The following is a 15,013-nucleotide window of genomic DNA, read 5'->3' as shown; positions in this document are numbered from 1 at the left end:
TTCACGTGCCCACAACCAAGCTCCTGTTACAGCCCCCACGTCTGTTCCTTACACAGCCAACCCCATCTCAGAAAGCGGTAACTCCACTCTTCCAGTTGACCTGACCCAAAATCCTGGGGCGTGTTTGATTCCACTTTCTCGCACACCACACATCTGAGTCATCAACAAACCCCCTCAGCTTTACTTTAAAATACAGCCAGATTCAATCCCAGTTGCTACCACCCTGGTACAGGTCCCCACCCAGGAACAGACACTATCCCCTCTTTGCTGGATTGTCGCAGGAGCCTCCTAGCTCATCTTTCCTCTTTCATTCTTGTCCCTCTGTGGACATTCTCAACACAGTGACACTAAATTGGATTACATCACCCCACTGCTCAAACCCTCCAATGGCTTCTTGTCTCATTTAAATCAACAACCAATGTCCTGATGACCTATGGCTTATATGCTCTGACCCCCATCCCCACTTAGTAATGACTTAGTAAGCCTGAACTGCATTCCAGCCGCATTGGCCTCCTCATGGTTCAACATTCCAGGCTGCTCCTACCTCAGGGCTTTTGCACATGCCCTTTGCCTTGCTCAGTTCCTTCATCTTTTTTCAAATGTCACCTTCTTAGTGAGACCTTCCCTAGCTACCTAATCTAAAATTGTAACTAACTCCATCCCCTGCCCTTCCTGTCCCCCTTGCCTACTTTATTCTTCTCCTTAGTACTTAACACTATCTAGTATACCACACAGCTTACTTATATTGTTTGCTGTCTAGTTTTTCTACTATCCATAAGGTCAGTGATTTAGTCACTTTGCTCTCCACTGTATCTCTAGTGCCTAGAACAATGCCTGGCACATAATATGTACTCAATAAACATTTGTTGAGTGAATAAATCTTGAAAATAGGGAATATCTTATTATGTCCTCAAAATAATACTGTAAGCCTATTAAGATGGGAGTGAAAAATTATTGGGCTTAGAAGTGAAGGGATAAGACACAGACTGATATTCCAACACTACCACCCAAGTCCGTGTATAAGGTGACACCTCTCAGAAGAGATACGAGGAAATTGTTAAGGAAGTCAGCGCCTCCATTAAGAAAATTGGCTACAACCCCGACACGGCAGCGTTTGTGCCAGTTTCTGGCTGGAACGGTGAAAACGTGCTGGAGCCACGTGCTAACGCGCCGTGGCTCAAGGGATGGAGAGGCACCTGAAAATATGGCGACAGAGGAACCTCACTGCTTGAAGCTCTGGATTGCATCCTGCCACCAACTCGCCCAACTGACAAGCCCTAGCGTTTGCCCCTCCAGGACGTCTACAAAATTGGTGGTATTGGCACTGTCCCTGTGGGTTGAGTGGAGACTGGTGTTCTCAAACCTGGCATGGTGGTCACCTTTGCCCCAGTCAATGGGATAACTGAAGTGAAGTCTGTTGAAATGCACCATGAGGCTTTGAGTGAAGCCCTTCCTGGGGACAATGTGGGCTTCAATGTCAAGAATGTGTCTGTCAAAGATGTTCACTTTGGCAGTGTGGCTGGTGACAGCAAAAATGACCCACCGATGGAAGCAGCTGGCTTCACAGCTCAGGTGATTATCTTGAACCATCCAGGCCAAATCAGTGCTGGCTATGCACCTGTGCTGGATTGTCACACAGCTCTCATTGCCTGCAAGTTTGCTGAGCGGAAGGAGAAGATTGATCGTCGTTTTGGGAAAAAGCTGGAAGTTGGCCCCAAACTCTTGAAATCTGGTGATGCTGTCATTGTTGATATGGTTCCTGGGAAACCCATGTGTGTTGAGAGCTTCTCTGACTATCCTCCTCTGGGCCATTTTGCTGTTCATGACATGAGACAGACGGTTTCTATGGGTGTCATCAAAGCAGTGGACAAAAGGCAGCTGGAGCTGGCAAGGTCACCAAGTCTGCCCAGAAAGCTCAGAAGGCTAAATGAATAGTATCCCCAATACCTGCCACCCCAGTCTTAATCAGTGGTGGAAGAATGGTCTCAGGACAGTTTGTCTCAATTGGCCATTTAAGTTTAATAGCAAAAGACGGGTTAATGATAACAGTGCATGGCAAAACCTTCAGAAGGAAGGAGAATGTTTTGTGGACCATTTGTTTTGTGTGTGGCAGTTTTAAGGTATTAGTTTTGAAAATCAGTACTTTTTAATGGAAACAACTTGACCAAAAATCTGTCACAGAATTTGAGACCCATTAAAAAAGTTTAATGAGAAAAAAAAAAAGTCTAAGCAGCAGTTTTTGAGCAACGTCAGAGCTAGCAGGGAGCCTTCAGTTCACCTTACCTCTTTGCTTTACAAATGAAGAAACTGAGACCCAGGGGACGGGAAAGACTAGATCATCCAAGGTCATCAACCTACATGCCTGGATATTGGCTAAGCCAGGGCTGAAACCCAGGTTCCCAGCCCTCAGGCCAATGAGATTTCTATACCACAACTGCCAACCCACCAGCCCTCACAGGGCCCTGTCACAAAAGAGCCATACAGCAGGCAGATTTCACTTCCCTGATGCATGTGGCAGTACCCACGCAATGCCGAAAGTGATCCCAAAGGAAATTTCTTAGCTGGGAGTCCTGCAGAGAACCAGAATGGGACTTGGAAAAGAACTAAATTCCTTCTGGGGTATTTCAGCCAATGGGAATGGAGCCCAGAAATCACTGATGTTTTCTGTTTGGGGAGATTTTTTAAATAGCTATCTTTGAAGAATGAAGAGTGGCTACCATGCTGCTGGGAAAATGAAGTCATTGCTTTGCAAGATATATGAGGAGAAGAAAAGAAACGATGCTACACATATTAAAATAAACTAGTTCTAACTCTTGGGCTGGGAGGTTAACCCTTGCCTTCCATGTTTTTCCTAAAGTATTTACCAACAGAACTGAAATCACAAAGAGAAAGCCCCTCAGGTCTCAAAGGGGAGGCTGCCAATTGAAAGGAAAAGGAGAAGAAAGAAGAGGATGAGCATTCAATCTCATCAGAAAGAAGAGAATGAATATGGGCTTTGTATCTGGAATGTCGCAGATAGTGTATTATTTATTCCTTACAATAGCCCTCCGTGGTAGATTGATTATTCCCATTTCACCAAGGAGGAAAACTGGGCTCAAGGAGCTTAACTAATTTTCCTAAGGCCATACAGCTAGTAAGTAGCAGAACTAGGACTCAAGTCTTTCTTAACCCCAGATTTCATGATCTTGCCTTACTCTATGCTGTACAGTGCGGCTCAACTTTCGTACTTTCTCTGGTACTTCAGTTTTTTCTCCATAAAATAAGGGCACTCAATCAAGACATCTCTAATCTGTCTCACAGCAAATCATCCTTAGTTGGTGATCTTCTGGGTTTGCAGGACTCCTGAGCCCCAAGAAGCGTTCTCCCATTGGGCTGTTCCTCCATCCTGCTGAGTTTGAAGGAAGTGATCAAGGCAGCACTTCTTGCTGACCCTACGCTAAGGATTGCAGCCTCTGGAACACCAATTCAAGTGCCTGTAGGTCTCCTCCTGGCTCGAACATCAAGACCAATGCACAGAAGCACCAGTGGGAGAGGCTTGGGATCCTGGAATGTCCCTGAGGAGTTTATTTATAAAACCTAGGGTACATCTAACAAGGTCATCATGTGGCATGTGGCCATGTGTGCAAAGAAAGAAATGCCCTAGAGAAGTCTTTGCCAAGACAAGGACTAAGCTGTAAGTAAGCCTAGCAAGTATGAGGGACAATAAGGGAGACGGAGGAGGTGTTTGTAGATGGTAGACATCTTCCTACAGAGCAGGAAGAGGCTTAATGATTTAGGAAAGTGTTCCGGAGTAAACCCAGTCAAGGGTTGGACCCTTGCTCTACCACTACCTGGCAGTGGGGACTGGAGTAAGTCGCTTCCGAGCCGTGATCACACTCTAGCAGGGAGTATAGCTCTAGACAAGTAATTACAGCCAAGCTTGATAAGCATCTGGCAAGGGTGGCAGAGCTCAAAATTGGAGATTCTCAGAGCAGGATAAAGCCACGCAGCAGGTGGTCAGGCAGGAGGTTTGAGGGAGGGTCAAGTCCCCAGGGAGTGAGTGGGGAAGCTGTGCCCAAGTCCTAGAGAATCCACAGCAGGTCATCAAGGAAGATCTCTGGGCTCATTATGCTAAGCCTGGGTGCAGAAGGAAGCCTATTCCTCCGTTAGGAGGCCTTACACCAGGCAGCTCAGGTGGATCACCTGGGGGTCTTATTCTAATTTCAGATGCTCAGGCCCCACACCCAGCAATTCTGATTCTGCTGGTCTCAGGTGGTGGCTGGGCACTGATATTTCTTTAAAGGCTCCCCAGGATTTCTGAAGTACAGCCAAGGCTGAGAATATCTGCAGTAAGCAGAGATCTCTGAGAGACACGGCCTACCCCTTAGTGCTCGCTGGATCCCAGCACCCAAATCAGGCCTTGCCAGAGAGAAGGCACTCAGGATACGCCTCCTGGATAAAGGAATGAATACTTGTGTACGTGAAGCAAAGGAAGTCACAAGGCAGTTACTAGAACCAGAGCAAGGGCAAGAGTAAGACTGATTTATGCTGAGTCCCCTGGATGGCTGACCAAGGGCTGCCTGAATCCCTCCTGACTATGTACACGGTTGGCCCAGACCTTGAAGCTGGAGCTAGATCAAGCTTTATATGGGGACCCCAGAAAGGGGAGAGAGGGGATGGGACGGGTGTCCAACAGCCCATTACAGATCAGGGACACTGGTGAATCCCAAGCACACAGTAATGACTACTAAGCCTGATTGAAGAAATCCCATCTTTATTAAAGTACCCTGTCTTTATATAAGTGGCCCTCCTCCCTCCACCACTACAGATGGTGGGTGGTGACTTCCCACTAGAAAGGGGAGCAGTGGGGGAAGGAGAAGGAGTCAAGTTATTAACAAAGGTGGGGTGGACGAGGACCCTCAAAGGTACAGGGTGGCGTCCCACTTCCTGCTTTCTGCCTCCCTTCCCCAAATCACAGTCTGTACCCCTCCCATCAGAAAGTCTCCTCTCCTCCCTTTCTACACCATATGGCATCCCATTTGAAGGCGATTAGGATTCTCCCACATATCTATGCACTTCTCTAGGGCAAAACACTTCCCATCTTTCATGCTCCCTCTCTTACTAATGGGCCCCCATCCCTGTGGTTCTAGGTGGACCGCTGATCTTTGGTGAGCGGGCCCATGCCTGGCCCATATGGGAAAGCCCCTCAACGAGGGTTTCAGCAAATAGCTCAAGAAGCCAGGCCCCTCTTCCGGTACTCTGACCATCAGAACCACTGAGAATCAGTCCGACTTGGTCCCTGAACTCTGAAGACTCTTCATTATAATGCAGAGTCATTATATTTGTTTCCTAGGGATTTTGTGCTTTGCTTCTAACATCCTACCTTCTGAACCTCTCCTAAATTCTCTGATGGTTCACGTGCAGTGGGTGGGAAGCCTAGCTCTATGGGACTCCACCCCAAGCACCATCTGGGCACCAGACAGGCCCCAGAATCCACCCTGAGTGGAGGGAAGCCGGAAACTGGGAGTGTGGAAAACAGAAACGAGGGACCCCGCGTACCCAGGAACAAAGGGGCAGCCTAGCGCCTCCACCTCTCTCCCTTCGAGAGGAACCTCTGCTGTGTGCATGGAGATAGAGCTATGGATGAGACCCATACACCAGGCAGAGGCTAATGTAAGGCTGCAGCTCTGGATGTGGGCAATAATGAAGGGTAGGGCTGGGGTTAATGAGAAAGCAAGGAGGAGCTCATTGCTGTGGAAAGGCCCCTTGAGATCACACCTAGCCCTGTAATTTTCAAACTTTTTAAACGCAGTTGGACCTTTTTCATACAAAACTCTTAAATAAACTCCATCTAACATGGAGCCGCTCTAGAGGAGGAGGTAGAAGTTGGGGATGGGCGGTTTGACCATGATGGGAAACGCACTCACTCACCCCTTCCAAATCCAAAAGCCCCGAGGCACCTGTGCAGAACGTTGGGGTCCTGGGCCTCACTTTGAAAAGCCAATGATCTAGCCCAAACCCTTACTTTTATAGATAGGAAAGCAGGGTGATTTGTCCTGGGTCCCCACTGAGTCAGTGGTGGCACCGGCTCTAGAACTTATCCCCACTCCCAACCCAGGTCTCTCTTCACCCCCTCCCACCAGTTGGCTGGCCTCTCAGGCCTTGGGCCCCTAGCATCTGCCTGGGCCCAACAAGGGAATCTTAGACGGAGCTGTGGAAGGAGAACTGCAGGTAGATGATCAGCAACAGGACCGTGGCCCAAAACAAGCACCAGGGGATGGAGCAGAAATTGCAGCCAGAACCCGCCTCGGCCTGCGTCTTGGTGGGGCTGGGAGCCCGGGAGAAGGTGTAGGTTGTCGCCTCCTCCTCCAGCAGCTTCTCGCTGGGCTTCCAGTGCACGATGCCCTCCTGGCAGGCCTCGCAGAACTCTCCGCGGTGCCGCCGGTTGTCTTGGCGGCTGGCCATGTGGATGCGGTACTGGCCGTTTCTCTCCTCATAGCACTGCTCGCGCAGGCTGGTGATGAGGTTGTCCACCAGGCTCTCGATGTTCTCCTCCAGCATGCTCGACTCGTCCAGCCGCGCCGTGCCGCACTTGTAGCACAGCTGCTTGAAGACGCGCATGCGCACCGAGCCCGCCCGCTGCGCGCGGTCCAGGTACATGTGGAAGAGGATGACCACGTGGGGCGACTGCCAGGTATGCCAGCACCAGGAGCAGTGGAACCTGTGGGGACGAGGAGAGCAGGAGGAGAGGACGGAGTGGAGGAGGTGGAAACAGATCCAGGAACGAGGTAAGGGGCAGTAGGCAGAGCCTGGAGGTAGAGGTGTTGTGTTTACGGCCCCTTGGGTTCACTAGCTTTCCCCAGGTGGCTTCCCAGCCCGCCCCCTTGTGTGCTCTGCTAGGAGCAGAGTAGGCGCCTCAGGAGGCAGCTGGCATCCAGCAGCGCTCTGCCATCACTGGGCCCCCCTCTGTGCTCTGCAGAAGCCTCAGTGCCCTCCATTTCAATGCCCTTCAGGCCTTGCCTCTGGGCCTTTGGCTCTGGGCACCTTTCCTCACCTGTAAAACGTGCACGTTGCACTAAGAGTCCTTCCTGCTCAAATATCCTTTGAGTCTGATAGCAGGGATGGCCCGCACCACAGGGAAAACACAAGCTCCATCCACACACTCTTACCTGTCAACACCGACTATGAACTGGCTAGACCCAAATCCAGAGAAAATGACACCGTTATCAATTCTCAGCCTCTGGGCTGGTGCCAGGGTTAATGTATCTGAAGGCCTGGAAGTGGAGGCAGTTCACGCCCAGAGTGAGCTAACTGGGGCCAGCTGGGGTTCTCAGGTCATCAGCCAGGTCGGGAGGATGCACAAGCCCTCCCCACTCAGCCCCACAAGCCTTTCAGGTGCTTGAGAAGCTCCTGGGCCCTGACAGCGAGTGTCCGGTCCCTTGCATCCCTCCCATCAGCTGGTTAAGGAACTCCACATTTCCATTCTCATCTCTTCTCGTTTACTCACACCCTTTGGGGACTGTTTCCCCTCTCCCAAACTAGACTACAAAACTTGGAATGGAAAATGTCAAAACTGGAGGGAGCTTAGAAATCACCTAATTAACCCTTTGTTTTACTCTGAGGCAAAGAGAGTAAGAAAGCTGTATACACAGTGAGTTAGAGGCAGAGCCAGTATCCGACACCTAACAGGTACCCAGTAGATGTTTCTTGAATTGAATAAATTGAACTAGGGAAGGAAGGAAGGCCTTGCTTCTGACCCCCAGGCTGCACCATTCAACCTCCGAATCTTATGTCCCAGAGGTAAGTCTTTACATAATCCACCCACGGACAAGAGTGCTCGAAAGTCATCTCAGACATTATTGTGCATATGAATCACCTAGGGACCTTGCTGAAATGCAGATTCCGATTCAGCAGGTCTAGAATGGGGCCGAAGATTCTGCATCTTTAACAAGTTCCAGGCGATGCTACTGCTGCTGGTCCATGAACCAAGAGGCAAGGATCTATGCTAACCCCTCCTTCCACAAGTGGGGAAAGTGAGGTCCAAGAAGGAAACTGAATTTCTCAAAGGTCATAAAGAGTAGAGCTAGTTTCCAGCACACCTCAGGTGTTCAATATTTTATATTAAGTCAAGCTGAATTAAATAGATTGAAACTGAACTGTTCCAGGACCAGAATATAGGCCTCTTGACCCACAAGCCCCCCCTTCTTTTGGCTTTCAATTGTGTTAAGAGGTTATTAAAGTATGTAAAATACCAGTGTTTAGAGCTAATAAATATATTCCACCTCTTTTTCCAGAAGGGGAGACTATGACTCAGAGAGGGAAAGTTACCAGGTGCTCAGCGGAAGAGCTGGAATCAAACTTAGGTGTCCCAACTCCCAGTAGCTACTCTTTCTCTGCCTCCCGGTCTGCACTGGGCCAACAGTGAGACTGACCCCTAGCACCTGGGTTCCCCACATTTCTGTCTTTTCTTGGAAGGTGTCCCAGGGGCTGCCTGCAGGGGTCCTACTTCCTGGGCTACTTACCTGCCTGAGGCATGCAACTCCAGGTACTGCTTCCAGCCTGGGGCTAGCACATTGTGCTTGAGGTTGGGATCGATGATGAGGTCCCAGCTGTCAGCCGGCTTTGCCGCCTCCATCTTCTCGTAGAAGATTTTCTTCCATTCACCTGTGGTCACACTTTTACACATGGTCTCGTCAGTGGCAAGGGAGGGCAATCTCCACTTGAGTGAGAACACGGGAAGTGAGGGCAGGTGCAAGGCAGGGCAGCGCAGTCTCCACGGTCTAAAAATCCTCATCAGTAGGACCGGGAGGAAGCAGGACCCAGCTCCCTCCTTTGTCCGCAGTGTAACCTGTTTCCACGGCAACCAGGCAGGGAGTCAAGAGACAGAGGTTGGGAAGGAGGGAGCCTCTGAAGGGGTGTTTCAGGGCCCCCAAACTGAGGCTGAAGAGGCAGGGTTTGTGGATCTAAGTGACCCTAGACTGGGTGGGGGGCCTGAAAGGAGGTTGAGCTGCAGACCGTCTCACTCTGGCCTGCCAAGGGCATGCACGAGGACCTGGGAACTGGCTCAGCTTTACCTTGCTGCCCCTGGAGGTATCATCAGCATCATCTGGCTGCTATGGTAACCATGATGCCTTAGGGAGCCAAAGAGAAATAAGGGATGGGGAGATGTAGACCTGTTAATAGATGCAGCAATAATAATAAACCCTCTTTCTGCACCCTCACCCATCTTGTGACCAGCACTTTGCCATTTACGAAAACTACTGGAGGTCTCTTGACCCACAATTGTTATTGCCACTGTACAGATCAGGAGACTGGGACTCACCTAGCTTATAAATGGCAGAGCTTGTAGCCAAATCCAAGCTATTGAGCCCCTACCGATTCATTACTGCATTTGTGTCAAACATACCCATGTGCCAGGCTCTATATATGCCAGATGGTTGTAACTGGGTATGTACCCAGTAACCAGAATGCAATAGGATCCATGCTGTGACAGCCATGGATAGGAGCAGCCACCTGTGCACAAAGGTGGGAGCCATTGCATCAGCCTGGAAGGAATAGAAAAGATCATTTTCAACTTGATTATAGAAGAGGAACATGATATCCATAGGAAAACAACCTTTACTACTGGTGCCCCTTTAGGTATTTTTAAATTATTTTTCCTTTATAAAAGTCATACTGGTTTATTATAGAAAACTTGGAAAATATAGGTAAAATAAGGCAAAAGTAAGACTCTTCTTAATACCCATGCTCAAGATAGTCACTGTTAATATTATGATGTACACACCCTGCCTGCTATTTTCTGTACATGTATGTGTGTATATATATATATGTGCGTATGCATGTATGTGTATATATACACACACATTCTACATAGTACACTGTGATCTATTTTTTTTAAATAACAATATATCACAAATACTTTTCTAGATCATTTTCTAGGTCTAGGTCATTAATATTATTCCAGCTTGGAGGCTGCCTATATGCTGTTATATGGTTGGGCATAATTTATTTAGGCAACCTTCTATTTGGGAGCATTCATTTTTTTCAATCTCTCACCGTTACACTCTTGCTTACTATTTGAGTAAAACTTACTGCTGAAGCTCATGGACCTGCATTTCAGGCATCAGAGATGACGCTTTCTGCAGCTGGAAAGCACACTCTTGACTGTACTCCCTGCAGAAGCTTGGTGCGGCTAGCGGAATCTGAGCAGCCTCTTCAAACAGTATTAACTCGTAGACAGCCTACAGATTCTGAAGTTTAGGGATGAAAAAGAAGGGCCTAAATCTCCTATCTGATTCTGGAGACTATCTTCCAAGTTCTCCTGCTGCCTCTGCATGAATGCTTCATGCCTTAGCGTCCTTTATTTTAGCCTCAGTTTATTCAGATTGGCAATGGGATAAAAAAAGAGGCAGTGTCTCTAGTTAAAAGCAGGACCTCTGGAATTACTTGCATGGGTTTTTTTTTTTTCTTTTTTGGAATGCTCTTATATCCTCATAGGTAGCTATTCTAATATATTTAATATGTATCACTTCAAAATGTATGTTGATGTTTTATGTGAATATATTTTTAATTTGCATAGTAACAGCGATCACTATATAGCACTTACTATGTATCAGGCATTTGTCTAAGTGCTTTATACATATTAATTGAGTTCATCTTAATAATAATCTCTATACATAGGTAATATCAGCAGCAGCTCCATTTTGCAAATACTTAAGATAAAGCAGAGAGATTAGATAACTTGCCCAAGATTCAACAGCTAATAATGAATGGAACTGGGATTTGAGCCTAAATGATTGTTTCCAAAGCCCCAGCTTAATCACTACACTGCTCAGCACAGAACATCAAAACAAAACATTTGCTAAATAAATGTGTCTTTCTACCTTCTCATCACTGGATATGGTCATTCCAGACTCAGAGAATTGAAATTCATGTCCTTTCGGCACATAGTTCAGTAGGCCAGCCTGAGGCCATAGCCCCTGGATAGAGAAGTGAGTGTATTTAACCCCCCAGGTTCCCTGTTATCACACCCCTCCTTTTCTGCTGAGCTTCATGGAGCAAGTGTCCACAGACCCCTGATACCCAGTGTAAAGATTTTAGAGCTGAAAGAGAAATTCAGCTTGAAATCTTACCAAAGGAAATACAGTGCAGAAAGCCATCTCTAGGAGCACCATTCCTGTGAAGTCGTAATCATTTGACGACAGGCACCCAGGTTCAGTGGAGAGAACACTGAACTGGAAGGCAGGATATGTCAATATACATCCCAGCCCTGCTACTGGCTGGCTTTGTGACCATGGACAAGTCACTTCTCTTGGCCTCAGTTTGTTCATTTGTTCGATGAAGAATTAGACCAGATGGCAAGGCTGAGGTCCCCTCTGGCTGTAGCCACATATGAATTCAAAGAGCTTTATACTTAGAAACCTGAATCCTTGGAGGGCAGGAGGGCAGATGGAGGCCACTGGATGGAAGAGGGATGCTTCTAATGAGGCATTGCAGGTAGTGCCTGGAGTCAGGGTCTGTCTCCTTGGGGGCTGCTACATAGTTGAAGATCTCTGTGGAGGTGTCACTGGCTTTGTACTGGACACAGTAAGGACAGAAAATGAATCGGAGCCACTGAACGTTCACACTAGAAGGGATTTTAAAGTTCATTAAACTTTTTATCCTTCAAGTCAGTATTCTTGCTTCTGAATTAAGGCAATCAATACTCAGAGAAGTAAACTGACTTAACCAGTCTCAGAGGTGTGATGGGAGCTGTCTCACATTGCAGCCACAGGCCAAGGAGAGAATGGAAACTGAGGACGATTCCAGAAAGTATGAAAAGCTGATAGAAGCTTTTAGAACTTGCCCTGGAGCCAAAGTGTATTACCCAACACCAGGAACAGATTCTCTAGGAATATTTTGCGGTCGTTGCTACAGTAAACATTATGATGAAAAACAAGAACACAGAAGGTAAGAATCACCAGAGGTATGTGTGTGTGTGTGTGTGTGTGTGCGCCTGCGTGTGCGCACATGTGTGTGCATAACCAGCTGATGCAATTCCCATTGGCACAAATTAAGTTTAATTTAGAACCTGAGCTTACTATGCAGAGAGCAATGTAATACATCCTTCTGTATAGCAGAATGTTTTCTCTAATAAAATCTTATTTCTATCAAGACAAATAACCCTGTGGTATTGCAACTTGCTCTCAGTCAAATGAACTCTGATGTCATGATATCCACAATTTAGAGATTGCCAATCGGTTATTGACAGTGTTCTTAGACTCTTTAATCAATAGAAATTGATAAGAGGACAAATGAGAAATTCAGGCAAGGCTTTACTGGGACTTGTGCTGCAGCAGGAGGGAGTGAAAACAAGTAACGGGTTCCCTTGCTCACTCCCTGAGGGGGGCAGCGAGCTGGTCCCTTATATGGGGCAAGGGTAGGGGTGGGTCCAGGGGTCGGGCCAGAGGGGGAACTTAGGTGTTTTGCCCACCCCTTTGGTGGTGTTGAGTGCAGGGGGCATGCACAGTACGCAGCTTTCACTCTGGACTCCTCAGAAGTGGCAGTTGGGTTTTTAGTCTTTTTGTATCTTGTTGTTCATAATTTGCCCCAACTGCGCATGTGCGCAGTTATTTTTAGTCCCTTATAGTTTCTTCATATTTTGTTGCTTGAGGAGACATTTGTCCAGGTGCAAGCACTACAGCAAAGGGTCCCAGGTCCCAGCCTGTCTGAAATCTAGACATCTTTAAAGCCAATGACCTCACCTTGGCTAGTTTCTTAGAGTTTGTGACCACAATTTAAATCCATAAAATGGTTTAAAACTAAATCCCCAACTAGAAAATAGAGTGGTAGGGGAAAAAAGAGAGAAAAGAAAGAAAACCATGTCTCTAATTTGTTATTTGGCTCAATAAGAAATATTTTATAAAGTTTATTATTCTATTATTGCTTATCAAAACGTTATAAAAAATAAACCTTGTCACTGTTGAAACAATGCACTAGTGACAAGTGATTCTCAACCAGGGACAATTCCATATCCCTAAAGGGCATTTGGGAAGGAAGGGTATGTTTGGGGGTTGGATCAATGACTAGAAGTATCTCCTGGCACACAGTGCCTGGAGACCTAGGATCTAAACGTACCTGATAGTTCCACAACAAAGAATTTTCCTTCCCAGAAAGACCTGCCTTTGCTGAACCCAAACAGTAAGCCCCTCCGTGATCTGTTGATTTACTGGTATAAAGGGCCCAGGTAGTAGTCTCAACTTCCAATTTAATGAAACCATTGTTTTCTTCCTTGGTGGAAACATTCCTCGCTTGGGAACCAAGACCTCTAAACCAGCAGAGTCCAAAGTTGTCGGGGATAGGAAGCAAAGAATAAAAAAAAAAAAGTAAAATCACTACCGTCAGAGGTGATTTCGAGGGAGCTTTTCCACCTCTGAATTCGTGGAGCTGAGGAAAACAGCATCAAACCTTGGTTGCTAATTCAGAGTATACGCCACATCCTGGAGAGCAATACCCCGGCCCTGCAAGGTGCTGTCACCTAGACGGCTCCATAACTGAGCTCCCCACTGTTCATTGGGGCCAGCTGCTTCAGAGCGATGGGAGATACAGTAAAACAAATGAATTCCATGAGTATGAACCCATTGCCAGATTTCATTTGCTTTAAAATCAGTTCCTGGTCAGAAGCAATGCTACACAGAATATCACAGTGGCAAATAAGTTATTCTCTAAGTTCACTGCTGAGTGTCCAAATGACAATAGCAGAGATCAACAGTGACCCCTTGAATGGGACATGATTCCATGGGGAACCAGCCAACAACCTGGTAGCAGTTTGATTTTATCGGACCATTTCCATCAAGGAAATGGAAATGGACAGAACTTTGTTCTCACTGGAATAGAAAATTATTATGGATTTAGGTTTCCCTTCCTTCTTCACAATGCTCCGTCATTTGTGGACTTTCAAAACGCCTTATTCACTATTATGGTATTCCTCAGCTGCTTAGGCTGCCTCACTGCATGGTGGATGGTTTCCAAGAAGGAGCATTCCAAGAGGAAGGAAATGGAAGCCGTCATTCCACTTAGGGCTGGGTCAGAAATCCTGGAACATCACTCCCATCATGTTCTATTGGTCAAAGCAATCACAGGGCCAGAGTTAAGGAGCTGGAAAATAAACTCCACCTTTTTTTTTTAATTGAAGTATAGTTGATTTACAATGTTGTGTTATTTCAGGGGTACAGCAAAGTGATTCAGTTATATATATATAATATATATGTGTATATATATATACATATATACACATATATATACATATATATATGCACATTCTTTTTCAGATTATTTTCCATTATAGGTTATTACAAGATATTAAATATAGTTCCCTGTGCTATACAGTAGGTTTTTGTTGTTTATCTGTTTTATATATAGTAGTGTGTATCTGTCAATCCCAAACTCCTAAATTATCCCTCCCCCATCCCTGCTCTTCCCTTTGGTAACCATAAATTTGTTTTCTATTCTGTGAGTCTGTTTCTGTTTTGTAAATAATTTCATTTGTATCATTTTTTTAGATTCCACATATAAGTGATATCATATGATATTTGTCTTTCTCTGATTTACTTCACTTAGTATGATAATCTCTAGGTCCATCCATGTTGCTTCAAATAATGCCAATAATGCTGGCATTATTTCATTCTCTCTTATGGCTGAGTAATACTCCATTGTATATATATATATATATATATATATATATATATATATATATATACCACATCTTCTTTATCCATTCATCTGTCGATGGACACTCAGGTTGCTTCCATTTCTTGGCTATTGTAAATAGTGCTGCTATAAACATTGGGGTGCGTGTATCTTTTCAAATTAGAGTTTTCATTTTTTCCAGATATATGCCCAGAAGTGGGATTGCTGGATCACATGGCAACGCTATTCTTAGTTTTTTAAGGAACCTCCATACTGTTCTCCATAGTGGCTGCACCAATTTACATTCCCACCAACAGTGTAGGAGGGTTCCTTTTTCTCCATAACCTCTCCAGCATTTATTATTTGT

The 15,013-nt window shown here is 46.1% G+C and overlaps 1 protein-coding gene and 1 pseudogene across 1 annotated transcript; one reads left to right on the top strand and one right to left on the bottom strand.

The window, feature by feature from the left end:
* Positions 1-1,217: 1,217 nt before the first annotated feature.
* Positions 1,218-2,021, top strand: LOC132520523 (elongation factor 1-alpha 1-like; annotated as a pseudogene).
* Positions 2,022-6,180: 4,159 nt separating this feature from the next.
* RTP1 (receptor transporter protein 1) lies at positions 6,181-8,773 on the bottom strand. Its single transcript, XM_060149268.1, has 2 exons — positions 8,502-8,773; positions 6,181-6,700 (listed from the first exon to the last, which is right to left on the bottom strand). The coding sequence occupies exons 1-2, from the start codon at positions 8,771-8,773 to the stop codon at positions 6,181-6,183; spliced, it is 792 nt and encodes a 263-aa protein (XP_060005251.1).
* Positions 8,774-15,013: the final 6,240 nt, after the last annotated feature.

The sequence above is a fragment of the Lagenorhynchus albirostris genome, chromosome 5 (assembly GCF_949774975.1).
Source record: "Lagenorhynchus albirostris chromosome 5, mLagAlb1.1, whole genome shotgun sequence".
Taxonomy (NCBI): Eukaryota; Metazoa; Chordata; class Mammalia; order Artiodactyla; family Delphinidae; genus Lagenorhynchus; species Lagenorhynchus albirostris.
Note: the sequence above shows the minus strand (reverse complement) of the source record. Positions and strands in the feature narration are given on the sequence as shown.